The following is a 20893-nucleotide window of genomic DNA, read 5'->3' as shown; positions in this document are numbered from 1 at the left end:
TTTCAGAAAGATGACCCAGCTATTTGTTGCCGGGGCCGACCGGATGAAAGGCCTCCTGGTCTCCTCACAGCGTATCTCCTCTTGGATCATCTCCTGTATCCGTGCTTGTTACGACCTGGCCAGCGCCCCAGCCATGCACCTCACCACCCATTCCACAAGGGCCCAAGCTTCATCGGCTGCTTTCCTGGCACAGATTCCAATTCAATAAATTTGTAGAGCTGCCACTTGGTCGTCAGTGCATACTTTTGCCTCCCACTACGCAGTAGTCCAGCAGTCCAAAGACGATGCTGCATTGGTTCAGCAGTTCTGCATTCAGCGATATCTCACTCCGACCCCATCGCCTAGGTAAGGCTTGGGAGTCACCTAACTGGAATCGATACGAGCAAGCACTCGAAGAAGAAAAGATGGTTACTCACCTTAGTAACTGTTCTTCGAGATGTGTTGCTCATATCCATTCCAAAACCGCCCTCCTTCCCCTCTGTCGGAGTTGCCGGCAAGAAGGAACTGAGGGAGTGCTGGGCCAGCTGGGGTATATATCCAGTGCCATGAAGGTGCCACTCTAGGGGGCTCCACAGCCGACCCACTGGGTGTTGCTAGGGTAGAAAATTTCTCCAATCGTGCACGCGGCGCATGCACACCTAATTGGAATAGATATGAGCAACACATCTTGAAGAACAACAGTTACAAAGGTGAGTAACCGTCTTTTATCGAAGAGTAGGTTAAGAGAGAGCTATTGTGGTCTAGATGCACCAATACAGGGAAAAGATTTCTGATATTGTAGAGGACTCTTTAATTTAGCAGACTAAGTGGCTGGATGTTGAAGCTAGACTAACTGAAAATGGAAATAAAATATAAATTTTTAAATGATGGTAAATAAGCTTCTTGGTACATTTGTGCTTGTAGTACCTACCACAGTGGTCAATAATTGAGGGCTTCAAGGAGCTACTGCAGTACAAATCATTAGTAACTATTGGAACAGCTTTCCTAGTAACGTGATGGGTTCTTCATCACTTGGAGACTTTAGTGTGCTTTAGAAATCACCCTCATCCTCCAACAGTGCACATTACTGCTATCTGTAGATAAGCCCAACGTAATTTCTACTTAAGCTAGAGACATGTAAGCTTGATACAAGGGTTACTGGGGTGAAATCCTATGGCCTGTGTTTTATGGAGGAAGTTGGACTAGATGACCTTCGAGGTCTCTTCTAGCCTTAAAAATCTGTTCTTGACAAATGATGCCCTTGGCTGTACACAATCTACTCACTGACTTCTGTAGGAGTTATGTGTACACATACATCAGAGGAAGGAGAGTGGGTGTCTATGTAATTCTATGGCAGTTTCCATGACAGTAGAATCCAGGAGCGCAAAGAGCTCTGAATACTGCTTATTTGTTACTTTAAAGTTCAAATTTATCAATTTGTGGTGCATGCTGATGTATAAACTCACATTTTTCCAAAGTTTTAAGAATTAATTCCTCAAGTGGAAAGACCTCATAGTCACACACAGAATTCACTTGTAAAAATTACACAAACAGTAGTGATCTAGGATTACTCTGCCTAGCAGAATATAAGATTTTTTTTAAAGAGCTGTCAAAATTAAAATATGAGGTGGAAAGAATGGTCATGTTGCATGCTTTCCATATGCACAAGGAAGGTCAGTAACTTTACACAATGCTTAAAATATTGATTTCTTTTCAAAAACAGGTGCCTTGTCCACATTTTGCGAGAAACTACAGTAAAGTATTCCAAGATCCGTTCCTTTCATGCTCAGTGTCAGCTTGACCTGTGCAGGCATGAGGTGCGTTATGGCTGTTTAAGAGAAGATGAGTGTTTTTATGCACACAGTCTTGTAGAACTCAAAGTCTGGATAATGCAGAATGAAACAGGTATGTTTGGATTTAAATATTACTCCTACCCCCAGTGCAAAAAGATAAAAGAAATGCAATTAATTGACCCACTAGTCAGTGTCTTCTTACAACTTTCTGTAGTCTTCTGTATATCCAATAAACAGTTGGTCAGTTTTACTAGCTAGTGGGTATTGAGTAAGATTGCTAGACATATAAAATTAGGAAACTAGCTTTAACTCAAAACTAATAGTTTCTTAATCATAGGACTGGAAGGGACCTTAAGGTCATCTAATCCAGGGATTCGCAACCTTTTTCTTGCTGAGGCCCCCTCAACATGCTATTAAAAACTCCAGGGCCACTTGGGAGTGGGGGCATATTTTGACTTCTATTTTGCGGGGGCAAGGGCTGGCGGGGCTCGGTTCTGCACAGCAGGGTCCAGGGAGGAAGCACCACCTCAACCCCTGATTCACCTCAGCAGACCACCCAGCCTGTCTGGGTTGTGGGAGGCCACAACCAAAAAATAGAACTCAAAGGGGGGACTCAGTTCAAAAAGTCTGAAAACCACTCAGGGTGCAGGCAGGGGGTAGCTAGGGGCTGTGTGCAGGCAGTGGAGTAGCTCAGGGTGCAGGCAGGGGGTAGCTAGGGGCTGTGTGCGGGTTGCAGGGGGTAGCTCAGGTTGCAGGGAGAAGGATAGCTAGGGGCTGTGTACCAGGAGGGCTCCCCCTGCGGTGGCTGTTCCCCAAGGGCTCTGCCAGCCCCAGAGCCGGGTCTCCTCCCCACCCCACCCCCACCTGGACAGCTCTTACTGGCTTACTGGGAGCTGAGGAGCAGCAGCAGCCCTGGGCACCAGCAGCAGATGGGAGAATGCCACGGCTGCCTGCTCCATGGCACCACCAGCCAGAGGAGCAGCTGCCCTGCACTGCCTAGCTCTGGCTTTTCCACCTATAGCCTGACCAGAGGGATGGGGCTGGGGGAGAGGAGGAGCTAAGGGGGTGGATTTGCCCCCAGACTGCCCCACTCTGAGTAAGGCACTGCAATTTGGTGGTGGTGGGGCAAACCCTTGTGCCCCCCCCCCCCCCAACTCTGCCTATGGGCTCAGGGCTTCTGCCTACTGGGAGCTTCGGGGGATGATGGGGAACACCTGGGCTGCTGGCTTCAGCCCCGCGCCACTTCTGGCTTCAGCCCCACAGGGGGCGCTGGGGCTTGGGGCACTGGGTTTCAGCCACAGGGCCCCACGGACCCCCGAAAGGGCTTGCGGACCCTGGTTGAGAACCGCTGATCTAGTCCAGTCCCCTGCACTGATGGCAAGACTAAGTATTATCTATACCATCCCTGACAGGTGTTTGAGGTTTTTAGCTTTCATGTTTTAATTTTATTACAAAATTGCTTTGACTAGAAATTGAGATACTTACTTTGAAGGCAAAGGGGAATATTTCTGCAGTGTGTGAAAGATATTGATCAGGCGTATCTTTTTGTTACAGGTCATTGATCCAGTTTTTTTAATTTTTTTACTTGTCCAGTGTTTTTGTTCCTCTAGCTCTATAATGGCTTAATATTGCTACAAAACTTCCTTATTGTTAAATCTCCTTTCTTCAGGAAAGTGGTGGTCCCTCCAACCAACTTGCAGTGGACCTCAGCTACTCTCTCTACTTTGCAATATGAGGGAACACTGCTTTAAATATTAGTTGGGTTGATCATCCTGGGTGGCGATGATGCCCAAAAAAAGGGTAGTGTGAGCAATGTGGAGATGATACGGTGTTCCGTAGTTGAATCTCTTTTTTGCCCAGACTGTCACTCTGAACGTGCTTATCCTGTGGAGAAGGAGCATCAGATCAGCTCCACTCTCTCTGTGTCTGGAAGTGTATCGGCCAACTTAGGATGACCCCAGACCAAGAAAAGTTTCGGAGGAAGACAGTCATGTGGAAGTATACAGAGTCCTCCCAGTTTTCTGTTGCTCTAGCCCATTTGTCTCTACTTGGCCTTTGAAGATTCCTTTTTGTGGAAGGAAGGAAGGAAGGACAGCTGCTCTCCCATCCTTTCCTGCCCCCCAAAATGTCTAGGTTCAAGGGTAGCTGCTATTTCCTCTTAACCCTATAAACTTCCTATTAAAAGGGTTAGGCCATCCCACAAACATGAGTGTCCACGTGGGTTCTTCTCTCCTATGTGTGTCCAGACATAATCAAGGCTCAATTGATAATTTATAGACTCTGAGGGTTGGAGGACTCTAAACAAGGGGAATGCTCACCTGAATAGGAAGCCCCTTCCTGCCCCTGCTCCAAATCCAGGCACAGACCTATTTTTCTTTTTAAGGACTCTGAAAGTCTGATAGAGTTGATGTCTTTAGTCTTCAGCCTCTCCATGGACATTGGGGAGAAGAAACCTTGGTGAGGCTTTAATTATATGGAAAGGTGTGCAGTAAAAGTCCATATCTCTGAAGACCTTGAGATTATTACAGAGCCTGAGATAAAAGTGGTTGCAAGACTGGCTATCATTAAAGGCAATGTGACAGTCTTTTACATCCTGCCTATGAGTCTTGCAAGTCTTGTGGGGGTCTCTCTCCTAGTAATGCTGATCTGTACATGAGGAGGGTTTTTATAGGGGTCTTGTGTACATAAACTGGAGTCTCGTTTTTGGAAAAATGAGCTGGTTGTCAAGAGGATTGTAGCTAGCTTGCCTGTGGTCATTTGCACAAGGCCTTAGGCATCTGGCTCCAGGATTTGAAAACAGGCTGTTTGGAAGATCCAATTAAACAGAAAACGTAGGCGATGCTGTGAATGTATTTGTGTTATGTGGACAGTGTAGGATTAACTTGTTTTAAGTGCTTGTTTTTTGTAAATCTTGCGGTAGGGAACACCAGTGTCTCTTTGGCAACCTCAGCTGTTTTTGGGGGGGATTCAGTAGCCCTTGAACATGTATATGAATAAAACTTCCAAATATTCATAATTGTCTAAGACCTTTGTTTTCTCCTCTGCAGGTATGTCACATGATACTATTGCTCAAGAATCAAAGAAATATTGGCAGAATATGGAAGCAAATGCACATGGAGCACAGGTATTTCCACTCGCATCTTTCTCAGGAAGCAAATTTATGTGGGACTAGTGTGATTAGTGATGTACTGGTTTTGATGTCAATGTTTATAACACGATTTAACTGTTAATTTATATCCAAAATGGTTGTCCTGAGCATATTCCCCAAATGATTCCCTCTTCTTTCGCCCAGCCCCTTAAAGAAAAAAATTAAGCTTTCTGGATACTTCAGATATTCCCAGATTTCTCGTTACACACGTGCAGTTACTTTTTTCCACTTTGCTTATTTTGTCATAAGCAGAATATAAACCTTCAAAAATGTATTCTTTCAAATTCTTTCTTCATCTGAGGACCTCGCATAAATCCTTTTCTAGTAGTTTGTTCCCATGTATATTTTGTTTATACAGCACATTGTATGCCCATTGCCACAAGCTCTGGGTGCATTTATACAATCTAAACAAAATTAACATACTGTCATTAACAGAAACTTCTAGTTTTTAAGATTGCAAATCTAGGTCTTTTTTGATGTACTTATAAGCTCTCTAGTATGTAACACATCTAGAAACATTTTATAACCCTTTCTTATCTTCAGGGGTGCTTAATGATTTATGTATGGATTTCTCTGCAGATGCAAATCACCATTTTAATTTTTTTTTTTTTAATTTAAGGTTCTTGGCAACCAAATGAAGCATGGATCTCTAAATTTGAAAATGAAGTTTGTGTGCGCCCAGTGCTGGAGAAATGGTCAAGTTAGCGAGCCAGACAAAAACAAAAAATACTGTAGTGCCAAAGCAAGACACCCGTGAGTAATAGATAACGTCAAATGCATAATGTCTCTTAGTAAACCATTTTATAAAATCTTCTGGGTGATCTGTATAGGAAATAAGACTATTAAAAGGGATGCAAAAAAGCAAGTACAGTTGAAGTAGAACTTGGCCTGAAAGGCTGAAGACTTTAAAGTGTGTTCATAATCAAGAATAAAAAATGCATGTTACACACTTCAGTTGACAGTTTATGCTGACTTTATTTTTCCTTTAACTCACAACCATGACAGGTGTTTGAGACTTCTTAAATAAATTGCATTAAAACATATGGCTTTGGGGCTCTTTAGGTCCAACCATTATCTTTTTATTATTGACAAATAGTACGGTATGTAGATGTATTCTATGTATTTGAATGCTTCCATATTCCTTAGATGGACCAAAGATCGTCGTGTGGTGCTGGTGATGTCTAATGAGCGTAAGAAGTGGATGACCATTCGCCCTCTTCCCACGAAGAAACAAGTGCCTTCGCAGTTTGATGTATATGTTTATCTAAAATGATCTTTTTAATTAAGACACTTAAGTCACTGGAAAATACTAGTAAAGGGCCCGATTTCTGCAGCCACTGTGTGTGAAATGTCTATTGAAATCAGTGAGAGTCATTGGAGCAGCTGCAGATCCAGGTGCTAGGAAGGACTGAGCTCATTTTTTATTGCTGAAGCTCCTCCAAGTCCGTGAAACTTCAGTAATAGAAGTATAGAAGGTATTAATATAAGGTATTAAGTAATCTCATTTGAAGTCTGTAAAATATTTTTATATAGTTCTCATAAAACTCTAATCAGAAGAGTGCATAATAGTTTGAGAGCGAGATGCACTCCATACAATATTGGAAGAGACCAGGAATTTCATTTCTTCTTGTGCAGTTGTCAAGATGAGTTTGCAAAAATCCTGCTTCCTGGGTTCTGACAACTCATTACTTCAAAAGGGCTCTGTTTTCAAAGAGCATTGTGTGATTTATTACAGTGAATGGGAGGCATTCGCTAACAACGTAATGCATAAATTTAACCTTACATATTTGGAGTACTGTCAGAAGTAAATAATTTGAATTCCTGCATAATAGAAATACAGTACAGACCTAAAATGTTATGTTCTAATCATAGTGTGATTTCTAAGTCATAACTGTCTGCATCCAACCTATATTTTCTGCTAGCTTTGCAGACTGATGAGCCCTTCTGTAGCTAGTGCTTCATAAGGCTTTTTAAGACTAGATAAGATCAGTGTGTTATATGGGCTGCATCCAATACTACCTGTATGGCCCTGAGGATGTCACATGAGCCACAGCTGTGTGCTGATTGGGCCACAAGTGGCCTGTGGGCCACAGGTTGAGAACCACTGCTCTGACAGCTTATTTGGAGGACAACTATTTATTTGAGTTATAGTAATAGTAGTAGCTTGTCTGCTTATCAGAATGCTAATGTCCCTGAAGTAAAGCTACAAAGATCTTTCATCACCCATCATAACTTAACATATGCCTAAAAGATATTTTTTTAATTCATATCTAGTTATGCAATCATATTGCTTCAGGCAAGAAATGTCAATATGTTGGAAACTGCTCCTTTGCTCACAGTCCTGAGGAGAGAGAGATGTGGACCTATATGAAAGAGAATAGTAGTAAGTAAAAAATGTGTAAAGGTATTAAACACATACATACTATAAATCCTGGGTTTTCTCTTTTTCATCTCTCTCCTACAATAAGTACCTCTCAGTCAATTTTCCTCTAGTCTTCCCTAGGCAATCTGGTGGGTAGATTTTTCTTCAGGTTAACCCAACCTCCCTCTCATTATACAAAATTAATGTCTAATCCATAGTAACACCATTTTAATATAGATTCATATAAATACCAGGTGACCCACTATGTGACTGAAATTAGTAATTACTGTCAGTGTAGTTTTTAGCTTTGAAGATTCTTGAGTGAGTAAGAAGAATTGGTTGAATGCAAAAACACCATTTGCAACCCTTTGAGAGGATCAAATTCCTGTTCAGATCAGCTGTATTTGTACTTATCGTTTTTGCAAATTGGGTTTTGTTTGTATATGGGGGCTGGCTGGCTGCAAAAGTACCAGTATTCACATGTAAACAAAAGTATTCACTATTCATTCTTGGGTTTTACATTTGTTGTCCAAATCAGGGAGGTTAATAGGGAGAAATAATACCATGTGACTGATCTCAAAGAACAAAGATTGAATAACTGAAGTGATATTAACATTGATTTGCAAATGAGGAGACAGGATAAATATCAGGAAATGTATTTGTAATGCATTTGACTAGCTCTAATAACAGGATTAATGATAAAATCATAGATCAGCATAATAGGGCCTAATTGCAACTGGGGCCTTTGGGTGATACGTAATATAAATATTTGCTACTCATATTAGGTAAATCTTAATTTCCCCTACTTTGGTGTCTTGGAAGAAGGTGGGTCAGACTAAGAGGCCAAAGTTTCACATAGCCGTCATTATTAGCTACTGTGTCTCTCTCCTCCCTTCAGGTCTGCAATTTGTCTTTCCTTTTCTGCTTATGCTACATAGGGCCTAAAGATATCTGTGCCTTATTTCCAAAATGTGTCTGCAAACTCAGTTATGTATTGTACTCACTCTGGCCTTAATTGCTGAATACTTATTTTAGCTTCTGATCTTGTTAGTTCAAGACATGGAGCAGTTGTATGAAATGTGGCTAAAGAGTCAAAAACCAGAAAAAGGAGAAGATACAGCTACTCAAGCAAACAAAGAAAATGGGAAGCAAATTCATATGCCAACTGACTATGCTGAAGTTACAGTAAGTAATGCAGGTTTAGTAATTATCCTAAACTCTGGAATTTTTTTTGCACGTAATACTAAATACTATGTTCCTTGTTCATACAACAGTCACTGAAATCCTTGTATGCAGTGTTGTTGTGGCCATGTCAGTCCCAGGATATTAGAGACACAAGGTGGGTGAGGTAATATCTTTTATTGGACCAATTTCCGTTGGTGAGAGAGACAAGCTTACGCAGAACTGTTCCTCCTCCTGAAGAAGAGCTCTGTGTAAACTCGAAAGCTTCTCTTTCTCACCAACAGAAGTTGGTCCAATGAAAGATATTACCACACTCATCTTGTGTCTCTGAAATAATCGTAGTTAGCTAACATGGAGTCATGCTGTGGACCGTGCATTAGTGCTGCTCTTCAGAATCTACAGAGCCTGGGGAGGGGACAAAAACCTCAGCTGATGACTCCATATAAACAGACTTTAAAATTGTTACTGTTTGTTAGCCTATAATTGTTTCTTTAGCTAATCCAATATTAAAATGTGTTAAGGAGCAGTTTTATGCATGAAGTATTGATTTTTCTTAAATTTTTTAAATGTGTGTAAACCAGGTGGACTTTCACTGCTGGATGTGTGGAAAGAACTGTAATAGTGAGAAACAATGGCAAGGTCACATCTCTTCAGAAAAGCATAAGGAGAAGGTATTCCACACTGAGGATGATCAAAACTGTTGGCAGCATCGGTTTCCAACTGGATATTTTAACATTTGTGATAGGTATGTAGCATTTATATTTGAGATGTCAAAGTTGCTCACTCACAATTGTGCTATTGCAAATATAGGCAGATACTATACTTGCTGCAGTTACCTGAGATGAACAGTGATTTTTTTTTTTGTAATGATACCCACTCTATTAGTATGCATTGTTGAAATCTTATGCAAAGCAAACAATTAAATATCAATATTTTAACATGAATACCTGAGTGACCAGATATTTAGTGTATTTTAATGTGTGATGAGAAGGTTTGGCTTTGAGTGCCAGATGTGGAGCTATGTGGAAAGGTTCAAGCCTTTTTGTGTTAGGATGAAACTTTGTTTAAATAATAGCATTGGTACATCACAGCTATTGCTATAAATATACCTCTCTATTTTCCTTAATGAATTACCTGTAGAGTACAAGAAATGTATGCAGTCTCACCCACTATTCTCATGTAACAAAGTATCTTGAAATTATGGGGTGTTCTTTGCAAATCACATATTCACTTGTCCAAGAAAATACTGTCACTGGAAGCTATCTATGAAATTCAGGTATGTTCCAAAGGACCCTACACACCAAACTGGCCTGCTGGCTTTCTCAAAGCTGGTTAGTATACTCTACTACCCTGTCTTGTATTCCAGTTTTGGAGCACTCAACCTTTGCACCCAAGCCACTTGGCCTCAGGTGGACAAGCTAACATGCTTTAAATCACTGGAGCCAACCCGGTTGGCTTTGGAGTCTGGGATCTAAGGTTGGAGCTCCAGACTGCAGGCGTTTTTTGTGGCAATATTAAAATCTTCATTTTATTGATAAAGAGAGAAACTAATGATTGTCACAGCCAGGGATTCTGATGATTTTTGGAACAAACTGAATTTAATTGATAGGTTAATATCTTAAAATGATTTTTTTGGAGGAGGGTGGGTTTGGGCAAAGTGGAGAAATGAGGAGTGGAAGGCCAGAGCTTTGGCTCCTGTCCCCAAAAGACTTCTTCCTTACGTGGTTCTCAAAGACTATTAAAGAGGGTAAACTGAACTGATGCATCTTCATTTTAGAGAAAAAATAATCTCTCTCCTAGAGAATTTGTGCTTCTTTAATAAAGGTCTAATTATACCAAAAACATGGCTAGTAGAAAATATTTAAGACCTTTTAAAACCAGATAGTTAATTCGTGATACTTTTGTGAAAACTATAACACACCAATTAATTTTTTAACAGATATATGGCTGGTACTTGCATTGAAGGAAACAACTGTAAATTTGCACATGGAAATGCTGAGCTCCATGAATGGGAAGAACGAAGAGATGTTCTAAGAATGAAGCTCAGCAAAGCAAGAAAAGACCACTTGATTGCTCCAAATGATAATGACTTTGGAAAATATAGTTTTTTGTTTAAAGATTTAAACTAATACTAAAATGATGCATTCATGTTACCTTATGGAAGCATAAACCAGAAAATTTGACAGTAATCAAAAGCATGTGACAGAAAAGCAGCAGGTTTTCTGCTTATATTGGCATATATTGTTCCTCCTGAACAGCAAAATATAGTAGATGTAGGGGGATTCAGAGACCTGTCTGTGCTCTCATGAAACAGAATGGTGAAGTAATAAAAAAGATATAAAGTATTACATGCTTATTCGCCTTCTGTTGGACAGAATGTTATGAAAGAGGCGGAGGAGGAGGGAGAGGTTATAATGTGTAGGAAGCGCCCCTAGTGTTGGTCCTTCAGATGAAAACTTTATGGTAAAATTACAAAACACATGAGGTGTTTTGGGCTAAGAAGAAAATTATGGATGAAAATTCTTTAAATGTTTTAATGGAGAGGATTTGTTTAAAACAAAACTTTGCTATTTATCTCTATGTAGGTTGTTAAAGAGGATTTTCTTATTAAAAAGGATTTTAAGCAAAATAACCATTTAACTACAATATATGTTGAATGGGGTATTTTTTCTCTATTTGTATATTTCAATATAATTTACTGAAAAGGATCTTGGGAGAAAAATGTATTGATTTTTTTGAAAATCAAGTAGTTAAAATTCTGTTTCTTGGTCTTTGCTGTTTAAATGATGATTTTGAAAGATTACACTTGTATGTCAGTATTGTGTATTGTATGAACCAATGTTACCTGTAATAAAGATAACTTTACATAAAGCACGTAGCTTCTGATTGACTTCTATTTTGCACGAAACAGTTACTTGCTCAAAAGATTTTTCTAATGGGCAACTAAATCTAAACAAATATGTTTAGTTTATCTTCAAGTTGTAGCTGATTTCTTAGAATAGTTTGCTTTGGAACAGCTGCTGACAACCCAAAAAGGGGAAATGTTAGGAATAGGTTTTTTACACTGGTAGACAGAGTGGTCACTTATACCGCACATTGGGCAACACTGATTAGGTCAGAAAGTACATTTTAAAAATTAAAGCAGTAAAGCTTGCTTTAGCAGATTATTTTTAAGTGTCCACCCCAGAGGAATGGGACAAAGTGCTATCAAGTTTTGTATTAGAAGCATATGGTTCCCAGCCTCTTGTGTTGGGAACTCTCTCTACCCTCTCTTTTTTTTTTTTTTTTTTCCCCCCTCTTTCCTTTCCCCTCTCCTCCCCCCCAAGTGAATCGTACTTCACAGCCCACTTCAGAGAGAGGCCCCATCCAGCAGTGAAAGACCAAAAGAGTTTTCTTTGCTCTGAAATGTCACTTCTGAACAAAGTTACCCTCTGGGTCAGAACTATTAAATCTTTCTTTTCTTACTGCATTTTGTGTTTACTGCAGATATGTCTGCTCGTTTCATTCCTGACATTCATTTGTGCTTTTCTTAATCCAGTTCCCCCCAAAAAATCCATTTCCTTTTCAATTTGCTCCTTTATTGGATCATCTGGTTCCCCTGGGAAAGCTTTTAAGAATTATTTTAATGGTTTGAATGTGGTTACTGGGATTCAGGCCATAGTTTAGTTCCATACATTTTACATTGTGCAAAATCAGCATGTTCAAGTACTTGCACACTAAAAACAAGGCTGGATATTGATCTGTCCCTTGTGGTCCATGAAATAAAAAGCACAGTGGATTCAGATGATACCTTTAAAAATAGAGCATAAGACCATGCATGATGATTGCACTTTACTCTGTGTCCATACAGAAATTACAATAAGGTATACAGGTAACATGGAATATTTGGCTCGTCCCTGAACTACCAGTTGTTAAAACACTAACCTTCATTACACTTGTCTTAGTTTGTTTTAATCAACTTCTAAGATTGAAATAGAACTTCCCTACTGGTCCTGTCCTTTCTATTTGGCAAACATTTCTGTCTCTTTTCTCCTTTCAGTTAACATACCTACCACCCACATCAACAAGCTGTTCTCCTGGTGCTTGCTCAGCGCATGGGGCTCTCCACCCTTTGTACTCCCTGGCGCATACTTCAGGAGGTGAGGGTAGCCTTGTCGCCCGTTTCTCGGGTTTACCTCAAGCACGTCCTCTGGGAGGGTGCTCCCCACCCACCCCAAGCCCTCTGGGTCTCTGCGTAGGGCCCTTGCCCCATGAGCCCCCTCGGCCTTCCTACCCACATAGCTTGACCCAGCAGTGCAACCTGCAGCCGGTTTGCCTTTGAACCATGCCAAGGGCACATCTGTACATGCTCGTGCTCCATACTCTCCATTTCCTCACCCTGGTGTCCTGCCCCAAAACTATGTGGCAGGACCTATTGCCACATATTGAGGGTGAGGAACCCTGTGGGCCGGCTTATATTCCACCTTGTCCCACAGTCCACTGGGCATGTTAGTTGGCGGCTCCATCATGGAGCCATGGGCATGTATGTGGCACGGTTCACCCCCATTCTCTATGCCTGTCCCTTTTGCGGTGTGAGGGAGACCCTGGCACACATTTACCTTGAGTGTGCCAGGTTGCAGCCCTTTTTCCGACTCCTAGACCTACTGTTGCATTTTTGCCTACACTTCTCCCCCCACTTGGCCCCCACAAAGCCACGGGACATCCTTGTCAACCTCCTCCTAGTGATGGCCAAAGTGGCCATCTACAATACCAGGAAGAGGATGTTGGCTGAGGGGATTCTCTGCGACTGTGAGGCCTATTTCTGATCCTCCCTCCGTTCACCCATCCGGGCCGAGTTCCTCTGGGTGGCATCTGCCAGATCCTTTCCCACCTTGGAGGAGCAGTGGGCGCTGCCCAGCATTCTCTGCTTGGTGTCCCCTTCAAGTTCCCTACGTTTGACCCTCTGAACGTCACTCCTGTCATTTTTTCTGTTCCCCATAATTATTTGAGTCCTGGGCTCAGTGAATCCTCCCCATAGGCTGGGAAGGGTCCTTTAGCTGTGAAACCCAATAAGGTGTTGTTTGTTTTATTGTAAGTTACCTTGGATAAGAAAAATCACATGAAATGAGGTTGTATAAACAAAACCCCTTTACTGTTAAGTCTCCAACCTTCCTTAAACATAGCATGAGTTCATTTTTTGTGGACAGTACTCAAATGGTTAAACGCTTCATAGAAGGGTGTGGTTCAGCTTTTTCACTTGTTCTGGATTTATTCAACCTGTAATATTACAAAAATGAAACAAAAAGAGGGCTTGAAAATTTAGCAAACATCTACTCTGCTGAGACCAATACAAAGAACAGTCTCCACTTTTCCCAGGTTGCTGCTCACAGAGGACAAAATAGCAGCTGTGGAAACAGATCAGGCACCAGAGCTGGCTGAAGAGTCAGAGGACACTCAACGTGTACCAATAGGTTCATACTTAGGAAGGGTAGCTCCACAACCACAGAGGTTATATGTTTGTTTGGCTTATGTTTAGAAACAAAGCAAGAAAACAAGGGTTTGGTAGGAGTTTCATGCCGCAGCTGGGTGCTGGAACAATTTTTTTAGTGCGGGGTGCTGAAAGCCATTGAACCAAACTGTAAACCCTTTATATGATGGACACTACTTCTTGTCAGGGAGCAGTGCAGCACTCCCCGCAGGCCTAGTTCCAGCACCTATGGGCTGCGGGATCCGGCCCGCAAACCCTGTCCACACACCTCGCAGCTCTCAGGGAGGGTCGGTTGTGTTTTGACCATTGTTAAACGGGAAGGAGGCGTGTATCGCCCACTTCGCCTGGGCTTCGCAGGGACCGTGGGCACTGGATAGGCCCCTGGGTTCTGCGGCGAGGTACCCAGAAGCGGCGCCAGGGGTTTTGTCGCCCTAGGCGGGGGTCCTTCCGCGCCCCCGGTCGTCGTCGGCAATTCCGGGGCGGGGGGGGTTCTTCCGCGCTCCCGGTCTCCGGGGCGAATGAAGGAGCCGCCGCCGAAGACCCGGAGCGTGGAAGGACCCCCCCGCCTCCGGATTGCCACCCCCCCAAATCCTGGCGCCCTAGGCGGTCGCCTAAATGGCAGCGCCGGCCCTGGACGTACCCCTCATCCAACCCCCGGCGCGCTCCTAACACTTTTCCCATCCATTTCTATTGACTGAGGAGGCCTCAGTTGGGGCCGGGAGCTCCCTTCCCCGCGCTCTCTCAGCGGTTCAGGCGCAGCCTCCCAGGCTCTGCGCTTGGCTGCGGCCAGGCCTCAGCGAGGCGCTTCTCGCAGCGCGGGGCCGGGCCTGTGTGCGCCTGCTCTGCGGGCCTTGGCTGGCGGAGCCCGGGCCGGGGCGGGCGAGGAGACGTGGCGGCGTTGGGTTCGCTTGTGCGCGGCAGCCGCCCCCAGCCGTCCCGCCCCAGGAGCCCCTGACAGGCCGGGGGTAGGGAGACGTGTGCGAGCCCCAGCGGCCCGGCCTCGCTCGTCCGCCCCTCCCCGCCCCGGGCTGGGAGGTGATGTCGTTATGCGGAGGCTCCGGCCACTCCACTGCCCCTCGGCCCCGGCCCCGGCCCCGTGTTGCCCAGATGTCCCGGAGACCCGAGCTGCTGTGTGGAGCTGCTATCGTGCTGGGCTGCGCCCTCCTGGTCACCCTCAAAGTCACCTGCAGGTAACCGGGCCCCCCGGCCGTGGAGATTCACAAGGGGGCTTCCGGCACAGGTGTGCACTCCGGGGGTGCGATGCGCTCCCCTGGGCGCTGGCATGCACCCCCGGAAGCCTTACTGGGAGAAGGTGGGGCTGTTGGTCGCTCCCTGGGCACTGGCATGCACCCCGGGGAAGCTCGCCAGGAGAACATGGGGGGTGCTGAGGGCTCCTGTGGGTACATGCACCCCACGGGGCCTTAGTATGCAGAGTTGGGAGGCTCTGAGCTGTTCTCAGGGTACTGACATATACCTCGAGGCCTTAAATGGAATATATTGGGCTTTCTAAGCAGCCCCATTAGTACTGGTGTGCACCCAAAGGTACCTAATGGAGAACCTGGGTCGTCCCTCAGATCTTGCACTGGAAGGACATTAGAGTTAACTGTGCTAGGACACTGCCAGGCACCAAGGATTCCCTAATGCAGGGGTTCTCAAACATTTTCATAGCATGCAGCATGTTTTAATAAATAATTGTGTTAGGAACCCACACTGCCCTAAAGGGGATACTAACCAGCTGCTTCTCTCCTCTGTACACCAACCTGGCTGCTGTAATGTCATTCTGCTATCCACAGGGACTAAATGCATCATTTAATCAAAATGAGTTTTAATAGCTCTGACCCATAGGAACTGCTCTATGAGAACAGATCTATAATCCTTGTGGTCCAGTATCCTGTCTTTGACAATGACCAGTACCCCAGGTTTCAGAGGAAGGTGCAAAAACTCCCATGATATACCATATTATGCAATACTATGGAGAGAAAGTTCAAGCCTGATTAGCACAAAGTTTATTTAACTACTTTTGACATGTAATGGAGATTTAGAAGCAATTAGTTTTGCTTCATGTTTGATCTTTGTGGTAACATATGTTCCGTGTGTGTGTGTGTGTGTGTCTGTGCATGTAGCTTTCATCTTGCTGTGTATGGTTAAAATTTTGTTTGGAAGCTCAAAATGCAATCTTAGAAGAACTTTGGTTTTTATTTCTTTATGCTCTATACATATATGTAGAAGTTTTGACCTTTCCTAGTATATCTATTTAAATATATAAACTAATGACAGGAAGGTAATTCTATTATGCTGTTACCAGAAAAGAAAGTGCAAAAAAGTGCTCAAATAATGTAAATGTGACTTCCATTAAAAAAATTATTTGTGTTTAAATTGATACATGGGAAAGTTGCTGCCTTTACAGCGCCAGAAACTGTAGTGTTCTATACAGAGAACAGTACAGACATGGCACTGTAGAGTATTCCTTACATCTCTCCCAATGTACTTTAAATTTGACCTGGAGGTCTCAATCTGGACCTCTAATGTTGAGATGGTAGTTTTTCCATGTCTGTTTACTCTCGTTTCTTTTCTAAGAAGTTGCCAGCTGGTAGTAACTGTGATCATGTTTTTTATGATGAAAACTTTCAGATCAATAGACAGTGGAGTGAGACTTCTAACTTCTTTTTTTACTCATAGGTCAACAAACAGTCAGATGGTGACTGCTTTTGCTCACTGTCTCTGAGGGTTAAAATTGCATGGGGGTAGTATATTTCATGCCCACTGCTGTTATCCAGCCTCATTTTTTTTTTTTAAATTCCCCTATTGGTAGGGCCCTATCAAATTCACAGCCATGAAAAACGCATTATGGATCATGAAATCTGGCCCACCATGAAATCTGGTCTTTTGTGTGCTTTTAACCTATACTATACAGATTTCATGGGGGAGACCAGTGTTTCTCAGATTGGGGGTTCTGACCCAAAAGGGAGTTGCAGGGGGATCATAAGGTTATTCTAGGGGGGCTGCCCTAACTTCTGCGCTGCCTTCATAGCTGGGTGACTGGAGATTGGTGGCTGGTGGCCGGAGAGTGGAGGCTGGTATCTGGGTGCCCAGCTCTGAAGGCGGAGCCCCACCAGCAGCAGCACAGAAGTAAGGGTGGCAATAACATACCATGCCATCCTTACTTCTGCACTGCTGCTGGCGGTGGCTCTGCCTTCAGAGCTGGGCTCCCGGCCAGCAGCCGCCTCTCTCCAGCTGCCCAACTCTGAAGGCAACGCTGCCACCAGCAGCACTGCAGAAGTAAGGGTACCAGTATTGCAACCCCCCTACAATAACTTTGTGACCCTCCCACAACTCCTTTTTGGGTCATGACCCCTACAATTACGACACTGTGAAATTTCAGATTTAAATAGCTGCAATCATGACATTTGTGATTTTTAAATTCCTATGATAATGAAATTGACCAAAATGGACTGTGAATTTGGTAGGGCCCTACCTATAGGACACTTTCTCAAGGAAGGGTGCACAGAGACCTCTTCTGATGCTTGCCATAGTGCAATGGTTCTCAGCCTTGGGGGAGGGTCATGGTCTCAAAGCTACTTTCTGGAGCTACAGGTTGTAAAAAAATTTTCACAGAACTTAGACTTTCAATTAAAAACAAAAGTATCTGTAGCTCTCTGGCTGCAGAAAAAACCTTTGTAAATAGCTGTAGAATTTAAATTTACTGTACAGGAAGCTGGCAGTGACACCTATATTTAAGTTGTTTATCACCTTTCTTGCGACCTTTACCTCCTGAGAAGCTTTCAGACCTCCATTGTTTGCGGCAGACCTTTGATGTTCAGCAGGCAGATAACCCTGTGGGTACAGAAGTGCCATTTTTGTCCTTTGAAATTCTGTTAAGCTTTTGTTGAGATATAAGCTATTAAAAATAACCATTTATTTTCTCTTGCCCGCTCAGGAAGACTTTGGCAGCATGCCAAAAGAATAACTAAAAACAATTATTCTAAGCCTGGCCAGCACACACTGTTCTGAAAACATCTGGGAACATCTGGAGCTGCTGTAGCAGGGTAGAGAGAGAACGAGCCGGGCTCCTCTTCTCTCCCTCTCACAACCTTAGCCCGATACATGGCTCATGTTCCCCTCTCGGGGCACTATAAATAGCAGGAACCCTCCTACCTCCTCCAGTAGTAGGGTAGAAAGAGAGAGCCGAGTGGGCTCCCTCTAATCATCCCTGGACCCAGCACGTGGCTGGGGATGCCACATGGCACAACAGTTTCCCCCACAACTGTTGGTGTGAAAGGTGGAGGGAGGAGACCTCAGCTAGGCTCCCCTGGAGCCAGCACCTGGACACAGCAGTCTATCCCCTTCTGCTGTTGCCAGGTAGAGTACCTGGTCCTGTAGCTCAAGTGGTAGCAATCTGTGCTGCAGCACTGCAGGCACACCTTTCAAATCCTCTTGCTGAGGCATGGTGGGGATATTGTCACAGTTGCACATAAACTTGTTTTTACCTTTATTCATTTAAAAAACACCCAAGTGCCACAAACCTAGGAAATCACAAATGAAAAACTACATTAATAGAATGTTACTTAGGATGCAAAAATCAAGCATTCAAAAGTTAGCAAATGTCAGATTTTTGGTTGTCTGTGCAATCTTGAATCTGTGCCCTTGTGTTGATGTTTTATGGTACAGTCTTTAATTTTATCTTCACATGCTATTTTTTCCCAAGGACCTTGTTTCAGTCAGTGCATCAGTTGGGTGCACAAGGATGAATTAAAGTTGCACAGACAAGTACAACTCTGGTATTTCCTAATCTTTGAGTGCTTGACTATGCAACTTAAATAATGTTCTTTTAATGTATTTTTGTATACATGGAATATATATATGTATATACTTGCTTTAGAGAGTGTGCAAGTCATGAGATGTTCAGTACTAATGTAGAAATTGTATTTTAAAATATATTGTACAACAACTATTTATACTGAATAAGAATGCCAACTTTGGTTATATATGACAAACAAAGATTAAAAATACACCTCTACCCCGATATAACGCGACCCGATATAAGGCGGGTTCGCATACAAGGCGGTAAAGCTCTGACAAGCTGCTCTGAGCAGCATGTTAAGGGTGCTGGGCCAGGCTGGGGCCGAGGGGTTGGATAAGGGGCAGAGGGTCCCGGGGGCGGTCGAGGGCTCCCCTTCCCAGAGGTTCTGGGAGGCAGGAGCTGTGGGGGGCACTTTTGGGGGCCCCGCAGTCCCAGAGTGGGCCCTGGGGATTAGCGGGGGGCTGTGAGCAGCCCTCTCTGCTTCCCTCACCCTGGCCCCAGGCGTGTTGCTCGGGGGAGGGGGTTGGGGGAAGGGATCCCCCCCGCACTCACCTGCAGTAGTGGAAGCGGAGCAGCCTGGCCCCAGCCCATTCCACTCTGCCATCTCCCAGCTGCAGCGCTCCGCTTCCTGCTGCAGGTGAGTGCGGGGGGGCCTCCTTTCCCCAACCACCCTGCACTCACCAGCAGCAAGAAGCAGAGCGCCGTGTCTGGGAAGTGGTGGAGTGGAGTGGGCTGGGGCTGGGCTTCTCCGCTTCCCGCCGCTGCCAGTGAGTGCCTGTCAGGGGGTGGGGGGTGTGGATAGGGGTCAGAGCAGTCAGGGGACAGGGAGCGGGGGGTTGGGTAGGGGGTGGGATCCTGGGAGTGATTAGGGACGGGGGTCTCTGGAGGGGGCGGTCAGGGAACAAGGAACAGGGAGGACCAAAGCAAGTTCGATGTAATGTGGTCTCACCTATAACACGGTGAGATTTTTTTTGTCTTCCGAGGACCACGTTATATCGGGGTAGAGGTGTAATGTGTTAGAACATAGTGCTGTTTTTTGTACTGAAACAGGACAAAAGATTCTTGGATATGGGGTTGTTGGAGAAAAAAAGTGGATGGTTTTGCCATAGTGTTTCCAGCAATATAGTTCTAATTAGTTTCTCAGTACATAAGAACGGCCGGACTGGGTCAGACCAAAGGTCCATCTAGCCCAGTATCCTGTCTACAGACAGTGGCCAATACCAGGTGCCCCAGAGGGAGTGAACCAACAGGCAATGATCAAGTGATCTCTCTCCTGGCATCCATCTCCATCCTCTGACAAACAGAGGCTAGGGACACCATTCCTTACCCATCCTGGCTAATAGCCATTAATGGACTTCACCACCACGAATTTATCCAGTTCTCTTTTAAACGCTGTTATAGTCCTAGCCTTCACAATCTCCTCAGATAAGGAGTTCCACAAGTTGACGGTGCGCTGCGTGAAGAAGAACTTCCTTGTATTTGTTTTAAATCTGCTGCCTATTAATTTCATTTGGTGACCCCTAGTTCTTGTATTATGGGAATAAGTAAATAACTTTTCCTTATCCACTTTCTCCACATCACTCATGATTTTATATACCTCTATCATATCCCCCCTTAGTCTCCTCTTTTCCAAGATGAAGAGTCCTAGCCTCTTTAATCTCTCCTTATATGGGACCCGTTCCAAACCCCCTAATCATTTTAGTTGCCCTTTTCTGAACCTTTTCTAGTGCCAGTATATCTTTTTTTAGATGAGGAGACTACATCTGTACGCAGTATTCGAGATGTGGGCGTACCATCGATTTCTATAAGGGCAATAATATATTCTCAGTCTTATTCTCTATCCCCTTTTTAATGATTCCTAATATCCTGTTTGCTTTTTTGACCACTTCTGCATGGACATCTTCAGAGAACAATCCATGATGACTCCAAGATCTTTTTCTTGACTTGTTGTACCTAAATTAGCCCCCATCATATTGTATGTATAGTTGGGGTTATTTTTTCCAATGTGCATTACTTTACATTTATCCACATTAAATTTCATTTGCCATTTTGTTGCCCAATCACTTAGTTTTGTAAGATCTTTTTGAAGTTCATCACAGTCTTCTTTGGTCTTAACTATCTTGAGCAGTTTAGTATCATCTGCAAACTTTGCCACCTCACT

The 20893-nt window shown here is 43.8% G+C and overlaps 2 protein-coding genes across 5 annotated transcripts in view; both read left to right on the top strand.

Annotated features, from left to right (window-relative positions):
• ZC3H7A (zinc finger CCCH-type containing 7A) overlaps positions 1–11331 on the top strand; it is a 56062-nt gene extending 44731 nt beyond the window's left edge. For 2 of the 3 annotated variants that reach the window (XM_054042995.1, XM_054042996.1), the window contains exons 16-23: positions 1703–1884; positions 4820–4896; positions 5540–5673; positions 6067–6172; positions 7195–7303; positions 8334–8467; positions 9046–9209; positions 10404–11331. In XM_054042995.1, coding sequence (XP_053898970.1) covers positions 1703–1884; positions 4820–4896; positions 5540–5673; positions 6067–6172; positions 7195–7303; positions 8334–8467; positions 9046–9209; positions 10404–10593 — 1096 coding nt within the window. In that variant the 3' untranslated portion in view covers positions 10594–11331. Of the gene's footprint in view, positions 1–1702; positions 1885–4819; positions 4897–5539; positions 5674–6066; positions 6396–7194; positions 7304–8333; positions 8468–9045; positions 9210–10403 lie in introns of those variants that run through there. The other variant, XR_008446543.1, reaches the window with a different exon arrangement.
• A 3443-nt stretch (positions 11332–14774) lies between these two features.
• The window catches only part of TXNDC11 (thioredoxin domain containing 11), a 93377-nt gene continuing 87258 nt past the window's right edge, over positions 14775–20893 (top strand). Inside the window, exon 1 of one of the 2 annotated variants that reach the window (XM_054041721.1) lies at positions 14775–15121. In XM_054041721.1, coding sequence (XP_053897696.1) covers positions 14970–15121 — 152 coding nt within the window. In that variant the 5' untranslated portion in view covers positions 14775–14969. The remainder of the gene's footprint in view (positions 15122–20893) is intronic. The other variant, XM_054041719.1, reaches the window with a different exon arrangement.

Source organism: Malaclemys terrapin, chromosome 10 (assembly GCF_027887155.1).
Source record: "Malaclemys terrapin pileata isolate rMalTer1 chromosome 10, rMalTer1.hap1, whole genome shotgun sequence".
Taxonomy (NCBI): domain Eukaryota; kingdom Metazoa; phylum Chordata; order Testudines; family Emydidae; genus Malaclemys; species Malaclemys terrapin.
Note: the sequence above shows the minus strand (reverse complement) of the source record. Positions and strands in the feature narration are given on the sequence as shown.